The sequence below is a fragment of the Lagenorhynchus albirostris genome, chromosome 15 (assembly GCF_949774975.1).
Source record: "Lagenorhynchus albirostris chromosome 15, mLagAlb1.1, whole genome shotgun sequence".
In the NCBI taxonomy this organism is placed as follows: domain Eukaryota; kingdom Metazoa; phylum Chordata; class Mammalia; order Artiodactyla; family Delphinidae; genus Lagenorhynchus; species Lagenorhynchus albirostris.
The window spans coordinates 5,529,347-5,545,591 of NC_083109.1; the positions used below are offsets into that span (position 1 = coordinate 5,529,347).

The 16,245-nt window shown below is 56.9% G+C and overlaps 1 protein-coding gene across 2 annotated transcripts in view; it reads left to right on the plus strand.

The window, feature by feature from the left end:
- The first annotated feature begins 341 nt into the window (after window positions 1-341).
- PMEPA1 (prostate transmembrane protein, androgen induced 1) overlaps window positions 342-16,245 on the plus strand; it is a 58,511-nt gene continuing 42,607 nt past the window's right edge. Inside the window, exon 1 of one of the 2 annotated variants that reach the window (XM_060123097.1) lies at window positions 342-431. Coding sequence is in view for 1 of the 2 variants with exons in the window: in XM_060123096.1 (XP_059979079.1) it covers window positions 1,299-1,410 (112 nt within the window). In the remaining variant the exon portion in view is untranslated. Of the gene's footprint in view, window positions 432-1,258; window positions 1,411-16,245 lie in introns of those variants that run through there. The other variant, XM_060123096.1, reaches the window with a different exon arrangement.

Here is a 16,245-nt window from a genome sequence, read left to right on the forward strand (position 1 = left end):
GGGGCCTCTTACGTAATATTTTAATATCTTTTTAATTCCAGGAGAATGTGTTCTTGCAGCACTTCTGTAATTAAAACTTGAAATAAAAGTACACCCCCGCACTTCCTCCCCCGTCTTTAGAACTCCCGAGCTGTGCCCCTTCCCCGCCCCCCCCCCCCCCCCCGCCCCAAGCCGGTGGCCCCTCGGGCAGCAGACGTTGGGTGTGGATTTGCTCCGGGCCCCGCCGGCTGGGAAGTTACGAGTCCCGGACACGTATTTACATGACAAGGGCTCCCGGGCGTTTCTCGGAGCTGTCCGGGGCGTGCCTACGCGAGTTCCAGTTTTCCCCAGTCTACCTCCTCTCGGTCGGGTTAAAGTGCGCGGGGGGCGCAGTGGGCTTGGGGCCTCCTGGGGCTGCAGATCTGGAGTCGGGGAGCTTACTGCGAAATCAGGTAATGGGTAACCTGGAGGGCTCCCCCCTTCCCTTAATTTCCCCTGCCCCGAGTCCCAGGGACATCGTGCTTCTCTGGGGGGGTGAGGGACAAGCTTCCCCCCGAGAGCCTCGGTCAAGGACCCCGGGGACCGGGTTGGGAGGAACGCACCCGCGATGGCTGGGACACAATCCCGCTGCCCCGGGCCTGATCTGTGCCAGGCAGAGCTTCCTAACGGACCCCCGTAGGGGAGGGGACGCTGCGCCCTTCCTCCGCCGCGCGGGTCCTGGGTCTACGCGGGCCGCCTTGCTCTGGCCCTTTAAGAGCCCGCCCCCTTCCCCGTCACCCCGCCCCGCGGCCCGGGGAAGGGGTGCGGGGGAACCTCGGCGGGGATTGGCGCAGCGCGCGCCCCCTCCCCGGCCCCCGCGCGGTGGGAACCGGCAGCCCCGTCTAGCGCTGACGTCAGACCGTCTGCCTGCCTCCGACCGCGGTCTCGGAGCGAAACCCGATCTCCTTGGACTTGAATGAGGAGGAGGCGGCGGCGGCGGCGGCGGAGGCGCTCGGCTGGGGGAAGCCAGCAGCGGAGGCTCAGCCCCGGCGGCAGCGCGCGCCCCGGCTGCCAGCCCATTTCCCGGACGCCACCCGCGGGCACTGCCGACGCCCCCGGGGCTGCGGAGGGGCAGCCGGGGGGCGCAGGGGAGCGCGGCCCCGAGCACTGAGTCCCGCGGCGCCCCGGGAACTTGGCGGCGCCCCGAGCCCGGCGAGCCGGGGCGCGCCTTCCCCGCCGCGCGCCTCCTGCATGCGGGGCCCGAGCGCCGGGCGCCGGCCGGAGCCCCCCCCGGCCGCCCCCGAGCCCTCTGCGCCCCGCGCCGCGCCGCCGAGCCGTCCATGCACCGCTTGATGGGGGTCAACAGCACCGCCGCCGCCGCCGCCGCCGGGCAGCCCAATGTCTCCTGCACGTGCAACTGCAAACGCTCTTTGTTCCAGAGCATGGAGATCAGTGAGTGACCCCGCGCCCCCCTCCCCGGAGGCCCCGTCAGGCTCGGACCCCGAGTCGAGGCGCAAATGCGGGCGGGGGCCTGGGCCGTGCGCGCCCCCTCGGGCCGTGCGCCCCGCGCCCCGGCTGCGCCCGCCGCGCCCGGGGCGCACCCTCCCGGCTCGCGGCAGCTGGCGGCCGTCCCGGCTTTGTCCCGCGGCGCTGCGAGCCTGGCACGGCCCCCGCTGCCCGCGCCCCGCCCGCCAGGACTCGGACCCGGGGCCGAGCTGCGCAGAGGGCGGCGGGGCGCCCGGCGCGGGAGGGCTGGGGCGGGTGGATCCGTGAAGTTTCCATTTTATTTCCCTAAAGGGCAGTCGCGATGGAGCAATTAGGCCGGCTCTTTATCAACTTTGGATTGGGGGCAGGGGGGTGTCAGGCGTGTGAGACACTGTCTGGCCTGCGCGGTGCCTGGGGCTCCGGGTGTGTGTCTGGAGCGTGCGTGGCTCTGTGGGTCTCGGTCTGTGTGAGTGGGTTTCCGTACGTCTGTGGAGTGTGCGTGTCTGGGTGTCTCGGTCTAGGTCTCGGCGTCCCTCTCTCTGTCGTGTCTGTGTGTCTGGCTCGCGGGCTGCCCCAGGAGTGTGTGTGCCCGAGTGGGTCTCAGGGTCTCTCTGTGTCCGGGTCTGGGTGCCTCTCTTGAGTGTGTGCATCTCTCTGGGGGTCTGGGGACCATTTGCGTCCAGGTGTCTGAATCCAGGGCTCAGCGCTGGCGGGTCTGGCGAACGTGGATCCTGAGTGTGTGTCATTGTGTGATTGTCTGTGTCCCCGACGCACCTATAAATAGCTTCTGTCTGGACAGCTTGGCTCAGTCTGGCTGGGACGGTGGTTACAAATGAGTCAAAGTTTGGGGCTGTCTGTATTTGGGACTGCCTTGCTCTGAAAGAGGGAGGTGGACCAAGGGTGGGGAGGGGAGTGTTGGAAGCTTGGCGCTGACTCGCCCTGTGCTCGGAGAAGTTGAGACAAATAAGCCTGGACGTCCGTCACACATAGCCCACCCAGGTGAACACTGGGGTGGATGGGCATTTGACTGGCACCCCCAGGGGACTGCCTTCTAACCTACCCTTTGGAGACCTCTTGTCTCTGAGCTTCGGTGTCCCCTTGGTCTCCCCCAATCTCCCCAGGCGAGGGTGGCACACAGCCCTTCCCTGCTGGGGCCAGCCTTCTTCCATCTGGGACCAGGAGTCCAGAGGCAGCCGCCACCGAGCGAGGGCAGTCACTGGGTGACTCATAAGCCAGTTTCCGCAGGCGGCTGCCACAGTTTTCGACCCCTGAGCCTGTACAGTGAGGCGCAAGGGGTAAAAATAACCCATGACCGGCCCTGCTGGGGCAGGCTGGCTGGCGTTGGTGGTGGGTCCTTCCATCTGCCGGTCCCCACTCCCTCCAGTCCTGGAATTGAAAGCCTTGCTCTCCCTCACCACCACCACCACCATCACCACCACCACCCCTCCCCCCCCGCCCCCCCGCAGCTGCCTCTTGCCAGGCCAGCGAGATGCCAGGAGAACCTGCCCAGAGCCAGCGTTTGCGGAATTGAGTTGCATTAAACCAGATTGCTTCCCAAAGGCCCTTTGTGAACTCGGGAGGCTAATGAAATGCAGGAGGATATTATTAAAATATGTTCTCACATGTTTGGAGAGTCTCTGGTGCTAAGTGGATTGGTGCTCAAGTACTCTTCGTGCCTCATTTTCCCCCGCCCGTAAAACTGCCTTAGGGAACTCCCCGCACCCCGGTCCACACTGTCAGGTTGAACTTATCCGTTATGAGGGCTGAGCATGGCCGGACATTCTGCTCTTCTTTCTTTGTGTTCAGGACTTTTTAAAAAATTCATTTTTATTTCTGTGCCTTCTTGGGCTAATCAGCCCTGACAATATTTTGGCCGCGACACTGAGAGGCCGTTAAGTCCGATGCCTGTTTTGACCGCTGTGCTTCAGCATTTGAATGGGACCCTTGAGGTTATTAGTGCTTGGAACCCTGGCCCGCTCCAGCTGGCCCTGAGGTGGCCCATTAGTCATCATGCTCAGTGTATTTTTTACACACGGCCCTCTACTTCCTGGAAGAAAGCCCAGGGCAGGGAGGGAAGCGGTCTTTAGAGCGCAGGTATAATATAACAGTTTGTTGCGAGTGCTAATCAGATTTCCCGGAAACGGTCTGATGAGGACTGCTTTAAAGGCCTGGAGTTTCTTTGTACAAAAATAAGGAAGGAAGGAGGGAAGGGAAAATTGAAGGGAGAAAAGAAACGGGCAGTGGTCGCTGTGCCTTTCTCATGATCTGAGCTGGGGGTTCAACTGGAACGTTAAAGTTGGATTTGGAGTTGGTCTGCAGGGCAGTGCCCGGGTGGCTCCTCTTTTAGAAGAGAAGAGGTTGCCCTTGGTAGGTCCGTTAAGCCCCCTGGGCCTCAGTTTCCTCATCTGAAAAACGAGACCGTGATGGTTGAAGTAAAAAACTCTACCGTCTTTCAAGATGAGACCTCTGCTCTCCAAAGACTGGCTGGAGGCACCAGTGCGGGAAATGGCTTCCTGCCCCTCGAATGGCGCTGGGTCCTTGGTGTGGGTCTTCAGCGGCCCCAGATATCAGACCCGGGCGGACCCCGGGCAAACTCGGGGTTCATACCCTCGATTTATAGATGAGGGGAAGTGGCAGTGGAAAGCTTTGTCCCAGGTCCCCAAGCAATGCTAGACTCAGACCCAGGGTTATTTCTCATGGAACGCGCACACCATCTTGAAAATGGAACAGGGGCCCCAGAGTAGGTCCACCTTGAACTTGGGGGCTGGAGGAAATCAGCAACATCTCCTTTGCACCTGGAAGAATGGGAACTGGGTCGGCCCTGAGGGAGCCAGATACCTGGGATGGTCTTCGCTTTGACAAGACACTGCCAAGACTCTCCAGGGGCCCCCATCTTTCCTGAGGGTCGAGGGCTGTGGGCTGCTGTCCGATGGGACTTTGCTGTTCTCAGAACTCACCCCACGGAAAAATACACCATTTCGGAAAAGAGCCAGGGTTCTTGGAATGGAAAACAACCAGCTCAAGTGACAGCCCACCGGAGATGACAGCCAGGGAGTTCGATGTGGCAACTTTTGAGGAAAGGATTCCTCTTGGCACACGCATTTGCATTTTTCTTGGCATTCTTTGACCTCTTTGCAGTTCTGCTGCATCTCTTAGCAATTACCCCCTGTCTTTCTCCTCCAGCTTCTGCCTGAGGCCGTTGGGGGCAGACAGATGCTAACTGTGCCTTCTGGACAGAGCGAGTTGTAGGGCCAGACAGCTGTTGGCTCTCGTGGCAGCATTTCTGGAGGGTCCTGGGAGGTGCCCCTGCCCTGGCTGCGCCCTGCACCTCTGCAGACAGTGTCTATGGTGGTGGCTTGGTTTTTTAGCACAACCGGAGCCATTGAGCCTCGGATTCCTCTTCCCCGACCTCTCCTCCGATTCCAAACAGATATCCCCACGCACTAGAGACTCCGAAACTCACAGGAGCCCCACTTTCTGGTGGCTTGTGTGGCACATGGGCTGTGCATGTGTAACGCTGGAATCCAGGGTATGTCACCCTTGGCACTAGGACGCCCGGGCCAGATAAGTCCCTGTTGGGAGGGAAGGTTGTCTTGTGTGCTGGCTGTTCAGCAGCGTCCCCGCCTCCACCCTCTAGGTGTCAGGAATAGGGTTGTACTCCCCCCAGCAAGTGGCAACAACCAAAAATGTCTCCAGCCTTTGCCAGATGCCCTCTGAGGGGCGCATTGTCCCTGGTTGAGAACCACCGTTTTAATCACTTACTGGTTTTTCCAAGGGGGCTGGAGGGGGCGGGAGGGCAGATCTCAGTGGAGAGAAGACGATCCTCAGTTCCTTTCCAAAATCAGCCCCTGTAAACGCCCAAGGTGACACCTGCCACTCATCCACGTAGTCTTTATTGAGCGCCTCTCGTGTGCCACGCAGGGAGGATTGGGGCTCCTTCTTGATGAGATTTCCGGTTTTCGCCTTGGATTTGCATTTATTAGGAGGAAAGACTCGGGCACCCTTGAAAGCTGATATTTCAGGTTTCCGGTTAAACTGTGGACGTCCAGCCGGCACCAGCTTTTACCCCCGTGGACCCTCTCACCTGGGACTTTTAACCCACATGTTTTCTGACTGTCCGGGTTTTAGGTTGAGGCGCCATAGGAGGCTGAGTTTTGACTGGATCTCAGGTCAGGCCGTTGGCCACAGCTTCCCAGGAAGTCTGGGTTAAGCCAGCTACGCCGCCCAGCACGTCCTGCGGGCAGGGGTGAGCTTAGTGTTTGTCAAGCCACAGAATAACTAATGGCTTTTGTGCACACACGCATACACAGGCACACACACGCGTGTGCACACACACCCATGCCAACACACACGCACACGTATGGGCTCACACACTCAGCTGCTACCCCTTTCTACCTTTCCGGCCAGCTTCTCTCGAGGTTGGGAATGGTTACAGCTTCTTCTGGGCGTGGAGACAAACACAAAGGAAAAAAGTGCGCACACACATACTTTGTCCCCTATAAGTTGTGCAAATGTATGCACTCTCCCTTTGAAAGAGAGGAAGGGAGATGGAGCTGTGTGTGAGGCTGCCTGGAGAGGAGGCTGGCGGGGCGGGATGGCGGGGGCTGCTTAACTTCGCGACAAGGTGAGATGCACTTGAGCCCCAGTAACCCCAGAGCGGCCAGCTCAGGTGTGCCCAGGTACCACCTCCGTGTACCAGCCCCACCTCGTCTCAGGGTTTTTAAACGTCCATGGTTTGGTCAATTGTTAAAACATAAGGAAGTGTTGGAGAGGAGGACACGGGGCGGGGGGGGGGGCGCCCAAGCCAGAGGGCCCGCGTGGCCTTGTCTCCAGGTGTCATCACCCGGAGAGAAGTTGGCAGGCAGCTTGGCACCCGGGGTCCCACGCAAAGAGAAAGAGCTCTGGTGCACCGAGTCTCGGAGACTGTGCTCCTGCCAGCCTTGGGCTCCTGTATGGCACACGTGCTGAGGAGGAGATCAAGGCCGAGGACGCATTCTGTGCTTTTTAAAAGGTGTCGCGTGCATGCCTGCATGTGTGCGTGTGAAGACGCTTGGCTAGGGGTGGGGCTGGGTGCCACGTGCCCCCTCCTCTTGGTGTGCCTGAGGAGCAGAGGGGATGCACCCCCCTGCTCCGGGCCTTCCAGAGGCCAGCAGAGCACGGTTCAGGGTGGCAAACTCAGTATCCTCTGTTTCGGAGCGGGGAGCTGCAGAGAATGGCGGACGGAAGTCCTGCCTAGAGGGACCACTGCCACTGGGCTCACCGTTGTCACGTGGGCCCTGTGAGGCCAGATCTCTCCGTTTCAGGGACCTGGACAGCTAGGTTTTGTTGTAAAACTCCTGGATTTTAAGGACTGACAATTCCTTCTTTTCTCACCTGCTCGCAGGTCCTCTCTCTCCCGAGGGCTGAAGTGGGTTAAGAGTGTGACCCAGGGCCAGAGGGATGGAAGCTCTGCCCCACTCCCAGACTTGCTGGCTGTGTCACCTTTCACTGTCACTTGGCCCATCTGTAGGTCTAGGTGACAGCAGCTCCGGTGTGCTGGGGTGTTGGGAGGATTCAAAGATGATTCTCGGGGAGTGTGGCCTGGCGTGTGCACGGCTCTGCGTTCATGGGAGTCGATGGTGACAGTGCGGTGAACTAGACCCGATGACCCACTTGTCCTGTCCCCTAGCGGCCACACCCTGGCACTCTGCCTTTTGAGAAGGACTTCAGAAGAGGGTTCCTCCACCCTGGGGCTGGGCTGCCGGCACTGGTTGGGGATGTTGGAACGAACAGGCCCGTGTGGGTACCATGACCTTGAAAGTGGAGGTAATTGAATATTTGTGTGAGTTTCCTTGTCCCTGGCTGGCAAACCTCCAGCAGGTCCAGCCTTGGCCCAGGAAGGCCCAGACATCTCTTAGGGTCCCCCGCTGGGTCACTGGAATCCAGAGCCTGCTTTGGGGGCAGAGACTGGGCTCTGGGGGTGGAGGGTATGTGGCCATGAAGAAGCACCACCCTGACTCCAGATACCCCACAGGGTCCATTCCTAAGACAGTTGGGAGCACACAGCCCAGAAACTCCAAATGGTTTGAGGCTCTCACTTTGAAAATTCATTTCCATTTTGAACAAGTGAGGGTGCAGGGGTGGAGGATGAGCCATCAGAAAGAGACCGTGATCTTTTCTTCCCCGGTGGGTTTCACTGCTCCACCTCTGAGCACCCGCGTCTTCGCTCCTGCCCTTCCACCTCCCCAGGTGGGCTGTGCCCTCCATGAAGTCACGTCGACTTCACTTTCCTTTGGGTGGCACCACAAAACCAAGCCCTGACGTGGCAGGGTCTTGCCAGGGCCTTGTCAGGCACCGGTAGAGGTGTCTGTCACCAAGCCGGGAAAGGTCCCAGAATGGCTTGCCGAGAGGAGCAGGGGCTTCAGCACCGTGGGATGGGTTGAGAAAGGTTTGGGGGCATCCCCAGGCTTTCCAGGAGCCACAGAACAGCTTCTGTCTCCTGTTTCCAGGGTGACTGATGGGTTTTTGTTTCCACTCGCTTTCCTAGTTGGATATGAAGAGCTTATTATGTGCCAGGTACTAGTGACGCATTTTTCTCAATCTTCAAAACAACTCTGTGAGAGAGCTGTTGCTATCACCAATTTGCAGATGCAAAAACGGGATCAGAGAGGGTAAGACACTTGCTCCGGGTCACACAGCCAGGAACTGATGCTCTGTTGGGATTCAAACCTCAGCTCCCTGACCCCACAGCCCATGCTCCCGTGGTCTCTTCCCCCATGACACCACACCGACTCCCATTCATGAGGGAAAAACAAATCTCAGAGCATGCAGTCGGACAGCATGCTGACTGACTTTCATTGGAAAGGTCTCCCCCAAACATGTGTCCCGCATCAGGCTGTCTCTGTCTCCTGCTCCTTCCTGCACCCCCAGACCACCACCATCCAATCCTGTGGCAGGGGCTTGCTAAGTGGCCCAGGGCTGTTCCTGGAGGGACCATAGCTTAGCTTTCCTAGGATTTCCAGGCCGTCCGGGGTCTGAGCACTGCCAGCCTTCTGGCCAGGGTGAGATGATGAAGATCTAGACTTTACGGGGGACCTACGTGGGGCAGAGCATCCCGTAGGTGCTGAGTAATTCAGCGCTTCATCCTGCACCGCGGGCGCTGTTCCAAGTGCTGCTCTGGGCACCGCAGAACATCAGGGGACAACTACACAGATAAACGTACCCTCCAAGGGCTGCCGTTCTAGTAAGGACAGGGACAAGAAAATGAGTTCATTTCGGGGAGGAGGGCTGAGAGGAAACCGAAACAGGGGCAACCTCAAAGCGTCTTTCGGGGAGGCCCCCCGGGCTCCCAGACTGGTCACTGTGTTTGGGCTCCCAGAGCACCCTGTGGGTCTCTTTCCAGACCTATCATGTGGTATCGAATATTGTGTAATGAGTTGTGTCATCTCTCTTCCCTCTGGTCGCTGAGAGGTTGGGGTCCATTTTGTTCGTTATATCCCCGAGCCTGGTTGGTACCTTGTGTATGAGGGGGGAAGGAAGGGGGCAGGGCGGGCCAGCAGGCTCCTAGAAGATTCCAGGCAGGACAGGAGGTGGTCAGGATATAGACTTGGAAAACCATCCTTTTGGGGATCCCTCCTAAGCTTCCCCGCTTGCCCCTCTGCGAAACAGAGGGGAGATTAACACCTGCTTCATAGCTTGTCAAGACAACTGCCCAGCAATGAAAAGCACCTCGGGCACAAAACATTTTGAATGCTCCAGTGACGTTTCCACTGTCTGGGGCAGGAAGCCGTGCCTCAGCCCCCTCCCCACCTCTGCCTCGGGGGCAGGTACTGAAACCCACGCAGGAAGGGGTCTCTCAGCATCACTTTAGTGCCACTAAGCGCTTAGAAATGACACAGGTGCATCGCCGGGCCTGCCCCTCGCCCCCAAAAGGGAGATTTCTAGGACGATTCTTTTCCGCACACAGCTGTTTCAGACTCGGAGGGTTTTTTGATTGCTCTATCCATTTGTCACCCCCGGTGGAGCTGGCGTCCGCTCGGATGTGACGGTGAGACCCACACGTTGCAAGGAGTTAGGCAGCTACTGTGACTCACCGTCCGAGGTAACCAGGTGGTGATCGGATCTTCTGGACGTTCCGCAAAGTCTGATATGTATTTGTTTTTCACTGGAGTGGGAGGGGGGAGGAAGGGGGTGGTCACCTGGCTTAGAATCGGTGCCTCTGCAATGCACTTGTAGGATGTTGAAAGCATTGGGAAATGTGGAGTCTGATTTTCTTTACCTTCAGATGTATTTTAACTATAGTCATTTATTACTGTAGTCGGTGGGTTTGGGAAGTGGTTCTCCTGGCAGAAAATAGAGTTTTAATTATTTGGTAACAAGTGTAAACTCCCAGGGGCTCTGGGATCTGAACGTTGTGGGTAAAGTTCGCTTCTGTCTTCCTTGAGCCACAGCTGTTAAAGTTACACTGTCCTCTGGAAACGTCTCCTGGTGCCCCATGCCCGGCACCGGCGCTGGGCTCCCCGGGGCTGGACAGATACACCTTAAACCACTGAACAGTCATATGAGTTCAGGACACCAACGTGCCTTTGATGTTTGGAGAAACGGTCCCATATCTTCTGTCCCTAATACGGACTTCGGTGGTGATGGGGCTGGGGGCAGCTGTGCCAGGTTCTACTTAGGATGCGTACAACTTTTGCATGATCTTGGCACAGAGTAGATGTTCAGTAAACAAGGAAGCAATGAGTGAAAGAGTGGATTTATGGTGTTCCTTCGTCACCCCCGTGGCTGCTGGGAGCACTGAGGTTCTGTAACTGCCGGCATTTGATCTGTCACCTTCTATCATCGCTGTCACGCTTCAGGGATAGGAGAGTCTCTGTAGGTCCTTAAGGTCTGCAGGAGCTGATGTTTCTATCCCTGGCTTTGCGGTTGCAGGCAGAAGTGACAGATCCAGCTGTGGATCTGTGTGGGTGTCAGTGGTTAAGAATACAGAAATACGTGCTTTAATATGTAAAACTGCATATCATTGGGTATAAAAAATACATACATATATAGACTTGTATTTATAATATAAGATATGCAGAATATTTTAAGACGTGTGCATTCCACCCAAGGCTAGGAGACTTCTCGGAGGTCCCCCGACTGGAGGCCACAGCGGGAACCACATCCCCACACCCCCTGCAGGTGTGCTTTGCCCTGGGCTCCCCCAGGGAGGTAGAATCAGGGTTCCCAGGCTCTGTCCTCAGAAGCAATAGAAACGAGCAGCTCAGTCAGTTTTCCTGCACATCTTGGGCAAAGCAAACTGCCCTCTCCCAAAAGAGGTTTTTTCAGCCCCGCTGGTCTTGGGTACCTGGTTGCTGACTGCTCATCTGAAGTAGATTCCGCAAGACGGCCCTGTCGCTCCCCTTGCCTTGCTTTGCCTGAGAGGGTCCGGGCAGCTGCTGGTAAGTGGGGCTGCCCTAGAGCGTCAGCCAGGCGTGAGCTCAGTTTTGTTCTCGCTTATGTCACTTTGCCCACCAGGGTCAGACATTCCTGACGGGGATGCTTTCAGACTGTGCTGAAGCTGCCCTATAACGTTCAAACGCCTGACCAACAGCGTCAACCCAAGCCCTGTGGGGTGATTCGTCCCAGAGGCCACATTTACACTGGGGAGGCTCAGAATTTGCACGTGGCCATAGCAAGCGCTCTTTCTCCATCTGCCTAAGCTTTATAGCAGGTAGAGTAGCTTTGCTCTGATGTCCCTCCAGTGGACGTCAGTTGAGAGAGGGTGGAAGAGTCTGGTGGTTGTAGATGATGTATTTCAAAATCCCGATCACAGAAGGGAGAATCTGTGTGGTCTATTACGGCTGCTCCACTTCAGGAATAAAAAATAAAAGTCAACACCAAGACGTTTAGTAAAACTAAGTGCGTACATGCGTACTTCCTTTACACAGCTCATGTGGCTACACAGCAAGGCTTCATCAAGGTCTTAAATAACCCTCCAGAAGAAAGTAGAAAGCGAAGGAGGCAGGGAGGGTCCATTCAGCCTGGGGAGCCCTGCAGGAATTTGGTATCTGCCCCTGCCCCAGTTTGCGAATTCCCAAGTCTGAGAATTCAGGCTGAGGTCCTGCAGCTGGTCACGGGTCTAATCGCCTTCCTGAAAATAATTTAGTCGGTAATAATTCTGTAAACCTATGAATCAACTTTGCGCAAACACCCTGAGTAATTTCTTTGTTCTTTTCTTTCTACTTTGTAAATTGGTGTCTGTAGAAGCCAAAGGTTTGGTCTTGTGGAAGGCATGATTCATTTATTGGTGTCTGTGCTGCCCCGTTATCGTCCAGTCATTTCAGAACCCAGTCGCGGTGAGCCGGGAATGATTCATACGGGGCTGAGTTGAGCAGCCGATGGGGGTCACAGCCACAGGGGAAACAATTTTTTCTAATCTGTTTACGGTATGGGAGGAAAAGATGGCTGCATCGAGATGATGGAAAGGGTGTCAATTACATCGGTGAGTGTAGCCGATGAAATGACACCAGCCAGCCCTTTGAACACCCCTCCGTTTGCTGCTGTTGATCGTCCTGATGGACCACAGCTAAATGCACTCCTATCTCGGGTGTATCTCTCCTGTGTTTTGTGGATCCCAATCTCTGAGCAGGCTGACATCTAGGGACACCCCCAGGCAAACCTAGACCAGACTTTCAACCCAAAAGCCACAAATGCAGAGAACATTGCCTTTTTAAAAAGTCTATCCACTAGGTTCACCGCGGGATAGTTCAGATATCCAGGCTTAAGGGTCAGGGACCACTCTCGTCCCCCCTCTCATTTCTCTAACAAGGACAGTTATTAGGTGTTTGCAGTTGTCAAGTCTCTGCATTAATCTGTAGCGTGTGGGGACTTACACGTGGAACTGCTAATTTTGTCTAATTTTATTAGTTACTTTTCGCCCTAAATAAAATTGTCACCATCCTCCCATCCAGAGGGTAATTAGAGTCGCCTGCGACGTGGCGCAGAGGTGTAATTATGAGTCCAACTTCCAGTCATCCACGTGAATCTGGGCCCTGCCTGCAAGTGCATAACCCAGAAGTCGCTTATGTTTAGTTAAGGACTATTTCTTCCTGTGGCCATTTCTCTTCTGAAGTCTCCTTGTCTGGTTGATTCTCCATCTGTGTGACTTGCTCCACTGTATCCTGTCCTCCGCATCACTGAGTAAGGTCCTGGCTCGGTTATCTGTGGATCCCCAGCTCCTGTAACTCTTTAGTTAGAGGAGAATTTAGCTGGTACTTATGGAACCACTTTGTGACTTTCAAAGTGTGGATCAGGGATGAGTGCGTGGCGTTTGAGCAGCACTCCCCTTGCTGCCCGTGACAGACATTGCTAATCGATCCCAGCATGGGACAGTGGCAAGGGCTGCAGAACTCCTGGAAGGGAAGGGACTGCTCCTGCATGCAGCCACCGGGACTCCCCACCTGCTCGTCATGTCACATGGAGGCCCTTGGGCTGCCTGACGAGTCGGGGACAGTCCCTACTATGAGTTCTTAAGGCTGTACCACCACTTTGATGTGACCCAGGCCCCGGCTTCAGCTGTCAGGCCTGGGTCTCTCCCAATCCTCTGGGCTCGTTCATGGTGAGATCTGGAGTAAGCCCCCTACCCATGTTACTCTCAGCTCCCCAATATTACTTCATTTGTCTTTCTTTAAAATCGGGGTCACCAACTCAAATGTCACAGAAGCCTCCATTTTTACCTGGGATGCATGTTGCAGCGTTCTTTTGCAGTCTAGTGAGAATGAGCTCTGAACCCTCTCCTGGAATAGACCCAAGTGAGTGGGGGTGGGCTTCAGGAAGAAGAGGAAGAAAGGAGAGGAGCTGGGCAGTCAGTATTCAGGCAGTGAGCCCCCAGTGTCCAGCAACTCTGTCTGTTTCCTTGATGATTGCCTTAGTGGCACTGTGGCTTTTCGAACCCCAGCCATTCCTGCCAACAGTCACAGACACTCACCAAGCACCGTGTACGCCCTCGGGGCAACCCCGTTGGCACAGGAGGAAGCGGAGCTAAGGCATGTGCCAGGGGGCGGAGATCACCAGCCAGGAGCAGAGCAGGATTTGAACTTGGGCTGCGGGACTCCAAAGTCTGTGCTTTGCCCGCCGTCCCCCCAGCTTCAGAACCGCCTGTCGCCCGTGTAAGGCTGTGGCCGACTCCAGGCCTCTCCGCCTTTGCCCTCGGGCTTTTGCAGCTGGGCCTGCGTCCTGTTCATCCCTCCTGCACACGCTCCCCTTCTTGGAATGGTCACCGGCGACGATCCCGGGGCTCCATGCCAGCGAGAGCAGGAATCTGTCCCGTGTCGGGTTGCAGCTGACGGGAGAAAAGGGTCATGGTGACCTGTGGGGCGCTGGGCAGGGCCTGGGCTTCCCAGGAAGGGTGCCTCGGGAGAGGGCGCGAGGAGAGGGTCCAGAGAGCATTAGGACTGAGGTCCCTTTCCAGACTCTACAGCCTTTCTCCATCCTGCTGGTCATGGAAGCCCTGGGGGGTCTGCAACCCTGACCCTCAGGCACACCCCAAGGCAGGAGTGGGGCTTCTTAGAGCTCCCCGGCTAATTTCCAGGGTGCGGCTGTGGTTAAGCCCCGCTGGGCCGGCCTGCACCCCGTGCCTACAGATGGAGAAACTGAGATTCAGTCGAGGGAAAGGAGGAAATCCGGGCTAGTTTTCAACCTGAAGCCTTTCTGTGGCTAATCAGAGCGCTGCCACTAATAATGTCGTCATCGTAAGGACAGCAGGCTGGCGGGACTCCGTGTGAGCCAGGCCGGAGCTCACACTTGCACGCGTCACTGTGCGCTGGGCAGCAGGACCGCGGGGCCCGTGAGCCCTGGCGTCAGCCTCATCTTCCAGCGCCTGTCCTGTCCTTCCAGGCTGGGTGCTCGAGCAGCCGAGCGACCCCTGAGGCCTCTGCCAGCTGCGGTGCAGGGGAAGGCCTGGGGTCTGGTGGGTGGAGTGGGGGCCCGGGGCCTGTAACTTACCGTCTAGTTCAGGGAATGGTAGGGGCCCCCGGTTTCACCAGGATCAGGCTGGGCACCCACCGTCCTGGCTTCCTCTTCTGCCGCCTGTGGCTGCCGGACACGCCTTTAACCCACCCTTCAGCGTGAGCTGCCCCTACCTTTGCCTTCTGGGTTCTTGGCTACCAACGTGTGGCTTTCTGCTTCACCAGGGGCGGCACGTCTCTTCTTGAAGGGTATCTTTCCCGGGGGGGTGGAAGGGAGAATCCCGCAGAGGCGGGAACAGGGCACTGGTGGGCTTGCAGTTGAAGGCGGAATGTTCCAGACACAAGATTTTCTCATCCTGGAAACCCCCGATGAGCCCTGCTCATACCTCTCCCCCTACCATTTCTTTCCTTCCCCTCCCTTCTTAATTTTGTTCTCTGTACAACGGGCTTAATTGAACCCTGAGGCTCTTGTGAGAAGGAAGGCGCAGCAAAGACCCAGTCAGACCTCACCGGCTGTCCCTTCCCTTCCCTTCAGTTGTTAAACTTCCTCTTGGAATCTGCACTTCCCCTGCTGTGACGTGTCTGTTGAGGTATAATTCATAGACAGAAAGCGCACAGACGTAAGGGTGCACCGTGATGAGGTTTGGCACGTGTCTGTGCATGTTACCAGTGCCCAGATGGAGACGAGGGACCTTCCGTCTCAGCACCCGGCCCCCGGCCCCTCCCAGACTGTACCTGCCCCACCCTGCCCCTCACCGAGGCAGTCACTGCAGATTCAATCACAGAATCTCAGAGATTGAAATTTAATCTCAGAGATTAAATTTTCTGAGTGGAGAACTTTGCATAAATGGCGTCACACTGTATGTTCACTCTCTTTATTTATTTATTTATTTATTTATTTATTTTTGAGGTACGCGGGCCTCTCACTGTTGTGGCCTCTCCCGTTGCGGAGCACAGGCTCCGGACGCGCAGGCTCAGCGGCCATGGCTCACGGGCCCAGCCGCTCCGCGGCATGTGGGATCTTCCCGGACCGGGGCACGAACCCGCGTCCCCTGCATCGGCAGGCTGACTCTCAACCACTGCGCCACCAGGGAAGCCCTGTTCACTCTTTTTGTTTGGCTTCTTTCACTCGGCCTCCTGACTTTGAGATCCATCCGTGTTGTGTGTCTCAGTAGTGATTCCTTTTTATTTCTGAGCGGCATTCAATTGTGTGGATGAACCACAGGGCTGCCATTCAAACAGGGAAAAGCCCCGTAAAAGGGGCATGTGGACCCAGAGGAATGACTATCTAAGGGTGGAATTCCAGGCGCCGTCGTGGGGAAGAGCTTTTATAACCTGAATCTGAGCCCCATAAACGGGCACTTGGGGCCCGGGCACCTGTCCAGCCCTAGCCAGGGAGACTCAGGGTGGTGGCAGAGGCTTTGGAAACTCAGCAGGCTACACCTCTGCCGCCACCTGGCACGGCCCCGCCAGCCACAGATGCCAGCCCGCCAGCCCGCCTCACCTGGCCCGCATTCCTTTGCAGGGAATGAGGATGTGGGTGACCCCAGACAGGTATGAATCATGTCTGGGGGAGGCGGTTACTCAAGCAGAGAGCACCCAGGCTGAGTTCCTGACGGCTGGTGGCTGACGGATGGCTCGGACCTCGGGATGGAGCTGTATGTCCTGGGGGTTGGGGCATGCCTCACCGGAGAGTGTGGAGCTGGCAGACGGGGTCCCCGACACTGGGACTCGAGCATTCCCTGAAGAAGAAAAGGGTTCCCGCAGAACGGCTTCCGAGGCCAAGTGCGAGTTCAGAATCGTGGCCGTGTTGCTTAGCAGCTTCGTGGCCGCCAGGCCTCAGTTCTTCGTCTGTAAAATGGGGATGTTAGTAAGC